The 6,173-nt window shown below is 39.7% G+C and overlaps 1 protein-coding gene across 1 annotated transcript; it reads left to right on the top strand.

Moving 5' to 3' along the window:
* The first annotated feature begins 1,270 nt into the window (after positions 1-1,270).
* Positions 1,271-2,209, top strand: LOC109561186 (olfactory receptor 7G1-like). The gene has a single exon (XM_019963582.2). The coding sequence runs from the start codon at positions 1,271-1,273 to the stop codon at positions 2,207-2,209; it is 939 nt and encodes a 312-aa protein (XP_019819141.2).
* The last annotated feature ends 3,964 nt before the right edge of the window (positions 2,210-6,173 follow it).

The following is a 6,173-nucleotide window of genomic DNA, read 5'->3' as shown; positions in this document are numbered from 1 at the left end:
TTTTCCCATGTAGAATCTTCTTAAGTATTTGCACTCCCCTGGGATCACAGCAACATTAAATTGCTTGGTTAACAAGGAGCTTTGGAAATTGAATCTCTAGGGTTCAAGACTGCAATCTATCTGCTACCGCTTCTATCCACAGTTCTTTCCTTGGATATAAGCAGCACACAGACTCCTACCATAGATGACCCTTCCTGCCCAGGAGCTGGTGACTCACTCAGACCCTTTTCTTCCTAAGGACAGATCTTTGGTTTGGTATATCACAGATGTCAGACATCATTTCACTGCGATACCAGCCAGGTAACCTAATGATCCTTAGTGAATGTTTGGAAATGAGGACAGGTATTTGGGTACAACTTTATCCTGAAAAAGCTATAAAAAGAGTACATACCCCAGATTTCCCTGGTGGCTCTGACAGTAAAGTGTCTGCTACAATGCCGGAGACCCGGGTTCAATCCCTGGGTTGGTAAGATCCCCTGGAGAAGGAAATGGAAGCCCACTCCAGTACTATTGCCTGGAAAACCCCATGGACAGAGGAGCCTGGTAGGCTACAGTCCATGGGGTCACAGAGAGTCGAACATGATAAGCAACTCCATTTTCCACTTTCCACCCCAGATGATTAGAACCAAGTCACTTTTCATAACTTATGTCATCTTCAAACTTCTTTTTTATTTTGCATCAATAATTAAGCATCTCTGATTTATGAATACCAATAAATATTTTTAAAAACCAACCAAGGTGTTGGTAACCTTTTCTAGAACTGTTTATGCTCTGCTGTCATCAGCTTTGGGTATTTTTATTGTTACTCAGTCACTTAGTCATGTCTAACTCTGCAACCCCATGGACTGCATCATGACAGTTTCCTCTGTCCTTCACTGTCTCCTGAAGTTTGCTCAAATTCATGTCCACTGAGTCAGTGGTGCTATCTAACCATCTCATCCTCTGCCACCCTCTTCTCCTTTAGCCTTCAATCTTTCCCAGCATCAGGTTCTTTTCCTACAAGTCAGCTCTTTGCATCATGTGGCCAAAGCATTGGAGCTTCAGCATCAGTCCTTCCAATGAATATTCAGGATTGATTTCCTTTAGGATTTTTTTTTTTACATAACACATAAATATGCATGCAGAAGGCTTTCCCTCCCCTCCCCACTCCTTTAGTTTCTTTCCATTCCCAAGATGGTTTATGCTTCTTGTAACACTACTGCTGCTTCCCTAGTGACTACACATTTTATTGTCTTGTTACCACATCTTATTCATCAGATTCATCAGCATCATGGAACCCAGAAACCAAACAGCTGTTTCTGAATTTCTTCTCATGAGACTGACAGAGAATGAAAAACTGAAGACCATCTTATTCAACCTGTTCCTGTCCATGTACCTGGTCACTGTCCTGGGAAACCTGCTCATCATCCTGGCTGTCATCTTTGACTCCCACCTCCACACCCCCATGTACTTCTTTCTCTCCCATCTGTCCTTTACAGACATTGGTTTAAGCACAACCATCATCCCAAAGATCCTGGTAAACATGCAAGCACAGAGTCAAAGAATCACTTACACGGGTTGCCTCACTCAGATCTGTTTTGTCTTGATTTTGGTTTGTTGGGAAAGTTTTCTCCTTGGAGCAATGGCCTATGACCGCTATGTGGCTATTTGTCACCCACTGAGGTACACAGTCATCGTGAACCCCCACCTCTGTGTTATGCTGACTCTACTCTCCTTGTTCATTAGCATTGGGAATGCCCTGCTCCACACTCTGATGGTGCTGCCACTATCCTTCTGCAAGGAACTGGAAATCTCCCTCTTCTTCTGTGAAGTTGTTCAGGTCATCAAGCTTGCCTGCTCTGATACTCTCATTAATAATGCTCTTCTTTATTTTGCAATTAGCCTATTAGGTGGCATTCCTGTTTTCGGAATCATTTTCTCTTACACTAAAATAATCTCCTCTATTTTGAGACAGTCATCAGTGGGTGGAAAGTATAAAACTTTTTCTACCTGTGGGTCTCACCTTTCAGTTGTGTCCTTATTCTATGGGACAGGTTTTGGAGTGTACATTTGTTCTGCAATTCCTGACTCTCCCAGGAAGACTGCAGTGGCTTCATTGATGTACACCATGGTCACTCCCACGATGAACCCCTTCATCTACAGCCTGAGGAACAAAGACATGAAGGGAGCTTTGAGGAAACTCTTCAGTAGAGTACCTACTATTCTATGATTGTGTCATTTTCTAGGTCTCTGATGTTTGACATAAACTTCCCATTCTCTAATATAAGGTTTTGGTTAGAGCCAGTAGAAGCTGAATCTGAGGCAGAGGTTCATGGTATAGTAATTTTGTGGGGAATGTTCCCAGCACGAGGGAAGTGGGGAAAGGTGTGTAGGTCAAGGAAAGAATTTAAACAAGTCTGTGTACATGAAGAAATAGATTCTGCCTGCTTCCTTGGATGACACCATGTAAATTGTACCCCAGAGTAAAGCATATTTACAAGACATCGTGGTTGATCTTTCACACCTCAGTTCAGGGATCTTTAAGACCAGTCACTGGTAAATTGGACATATGTTAGGCAACATTAGCATCCATAACACTTGACTTCATTATCCATAAAATTTTGTGATTAGATTATCTCAGCAGTTTGAAATGATTGTGGAATATTTGAAGTTGATCAGTGAGGAAAATTTTCTTGCTAATAAAGAAATCCTGACTCTTAATATGCTCAAACAATAAAGATAATTATCTTTCATCACAAGGATTTCAGAGGCAGGAAATGTGCAGGAACAGGAAATTAGAGATTCATTCATTCCTCCATGAAGAGGCTTCATATTAGGTTGATTCCCCTCATGGACTCAGATGGCTGAAATAGATTCAGGCATATCTAGACATGATTACTGGAGACAAACAAAATTGACTGTCCTTCAATGAGTCTGTTGTTAATTGAAGTTCTATTTATAATAGATATTTCCATGGCATCACCCATAAGGTATTACCTTCAATCTTATCACTGAGAAATGGATCATATGCCACCTACTTAATCCAATTCCTGATATTTGAAATTGATTATTCTTGAGCCTTATGCTTGCCATTTGTAGTTTAATTACTGCTGGAAAGTTAATCTCTATAAGAACAATAAACACTTAGGACAATGCCTCAATAAAATTTAAGTAGTGTTATTGTGTTTCTTAAGTTTCCTATACCCTTGAGTCCTTGTATTTTTTCCATTGTTTCAGCAATTTGATTTTTAAAAATTTTTACCTTTTATTGTGGACCACTTTTAAAGTCTTTACTGAATTCATTACAATATTGCTTCTGTTTTATGTTTTGGTTTTTTTGGCCACAATGCATTTGGGATCTTATCCCCCCCAAGCAGTACTGAATCCCCATCACCTGCAAAAGTCTTAACCACTGGGATTCCAGGGAAGTCTTTGATTTGTTTTCTTTTATTCTTATATTTATCAGGTTTTCCCTGATAAATATTTGAGTAATATAATAAAATAAATCATTGTTTTGTAGGCAGGGAAAATGTTTTTAATCTTCCTCTGGCATCTTATTTGCTATGAAATTTTTCATTGGCTTATTCCTAAGAATGTATCTGTTTTCACTTTTCTTTTAGTCATCTTTTTTATTTTTAGTTTTTTATTTTAATTAATTTATTTTTTTAAGTGAAGGATAATTGCTTTATAGAATTTTGTTGTTTTCTGTCAAATATCAATAAGAATCAGTCATAGGTATATATATGTCCCCTCCCTCTCAAACCTCCTTCCCATCTCCCTCCCCATCCCACACCTCTAAATTATTACAGAGCCCCTGTTTGAGTTATTGCTGTGTTTCTTACACATTTTGGTAGAGTCAACACAGAGGAACATCATTGAATAAATTTAACTGTGTCATGGATGTCTTAGTGTATTGCGTTTAGTCTTAGGGCTCTCATGGAAAACTTCTTCATGTGTCTCTATGAGGAAAGTTATTCTGTGAAGAACTACTTTCCTTTGACAAAGAGATGTTGAGAGTAAGACAAGAGAGAAGAAAAGGGAAGTAGAGAAGATCAGTGAGATCACCTTCCCAGAAGGACGAAAATTTGAGGCCATCAGTCAGAACCACATGTGGGTGAGGGGGTAGAAACAGTGGAACTGTCGAGGGAGAGTCCAGGGAGTGGTGAGGAACTTTAAAAAGGTGAAGAACCTTGTTCATTGTAGATTGTGGTTAGTTGCGTCTGATTCTTTGTAACTCTTCAGATTGTAGTGCGCCAGTCTCCTCTGTCTTTGGGATTTTTCATGCAAGAATACTGGAGTGGTCTTACGTTTAGATCTTTAATCCATTTTGAGTTTATTTTTGTGTATGGTGTTAGAAAGTGTTCTAGTTTCATTCTTTTACAAGTGGTTGACCAGTTTTCCCAGCACCACTTGTTAAAGAGATTGTCTTTAATCCACTGTATATTCTTGCCTCCTTTGTCAAAGATAAGGTGTCCATATGTGCGTGGATTTATCTCTGGGCTTTCTATTTTGTTCCATTGATCAATATTTCTGTCTTTGTGCCAGTACCATACTGTCTTGATAACTGTGGCTTTGTAATAGAGCCTGAAGTCAGGTAGGTTGATTCCTCCAGTTCTATTCTTCTTTCTCAAGATAGCTTTGGCTATTCGAGGTTTTTTTGTATTTCCATACAAATTGTGAAATTATTTGTTCTAGCTCTGTGAAGAATACCGTTGGTAGCTTGATAGGGATTGCATTGAATCTATAAATTGCTTTAGGTAGTATACTCATTTTCACTATATTGATTCTTCCAATCCATGAACATGGTATATTTCTCCATCTATTAGTGTCCTCTTTGATTTCTTTCACCAGTGTTTTATAGTTTTCTATATATAAGTCTTTAGTTTCTTTAGGTAGATGAAAAATAAATGACCCAATCAAAAAATGGGCTAAAGAACTAAATAGACATTTCTCCAAAGAAGACATACAGATGGCTAACAAACACATGAAAAGATGCTCAACATCACTCATTATCAGAGAAATGCAAATCAAAACCACTATGAGGTACCATTTCATGCCAGTCAGAATGGCTGCAATCCAAAAGTCTACAAGCAATAAATGCTGGAGAGGGTGTAGAGAAAGGGAACTCTCTTACACTGTTGGTGGGAGTGCAAACTAGTACAGCCACTATGGAGAACAGTGTGGAGATTCCTTAAAAAACTGGAAATAGAACTGCCTTATGACCCAGCAATCCCACTGCTGGGCATACACACTGAGGAAACCAGAAGGGAAAGAGACACGTGTACCCCAATGTTCATCGCAGCACTGTTTATAATAGCCAGGACATGGAAGCAACCTAGATGCCCATCAGCAGATGAATGGACAAGAAAGCTGGGGTACATATACACAATGGAGTATTACTCAGCCATTAAAAAGAATACATTTGAATCAGTTCTAATGAGATGGATGAAACTGGAACCTATTATACAGAGTGAAGTAAGCCAGAAAGAAAAACACCAATACAGTATACTAACACGTATATATGGAATTTAGAAAGATGGTAACAATAACCCTGTGTACGAGACAGCAAAAGAGACATCGATGTATAGGTCAGTCTTTTGGACTCTGTGGGAGAGGGAGAGGGTGGGGAGATTTGGGAGAATAGCATTGAAACATGTATAATATCATGTGTGAAACGAGTTGCCAGTCCAGGTTCGATGCACAGTACTGGATGCTTGGGGCTGGCGCACTGGGACAACCCAGAGGGAGGGTAGGGGAGGGAGGAGGGAGGAGGGTTCAGGATGGGGGACACAGGTATACCTGTGGCGGATTCATTTCGATATTTGGCAAAACTAATACAATATTGTAAAGTTTAAAAATAAAATTAAAAAAAAAAAAAGAATACTGGAGTGGGTTGCCATTCCTCCTCCAGAGGAATCTTCCCGACCCAGGGATCAAGCCTGTGTTTCCTCAATCTCCTGCATTGCAGGAAGATATCTTTACCCACTGAGCCACTGGGGAAGCCAGAGGGGTCGTTTTACTTTCAGCACCACAACTGGGAAACAGCTCCCTGCTTGGCCGTCTTGTTAACTCCAGAGCTTCCTTCATTGAGGTTCACAAAACAGCTGCAGATTTGAATAACGTTAGACCTTAGTTCATACTGAGAGTTCCCTGATCTTTAGCAAGAACTGTGGATTTCGAGCCTCAGGGGAATG

Source organism: Bos indicus, chromosome 7 (genome assembly GCF_029378745.1).
Source record: "Bos indicus isolate NIAB-ARS_2022 breed Sahiwal x Tharparkar chromosome 7, NIAB-ARS_B.indTharparkar_mat_pri_1.0, whole genome shotgun sequence".
In the NCBI taxonomy this organism is placed as follows: domain Eukaryota; kingdom Metazoa; phylum Chordata; class Mammalia; order Artiodactyla; family Bovidae; genus Bos; species Bos indicus.
The sequence above is the reverse complement of the archived record's forward strand: the minus strand, read 5'-3'. Positions and strand labels throughout refer to the sequence as shown.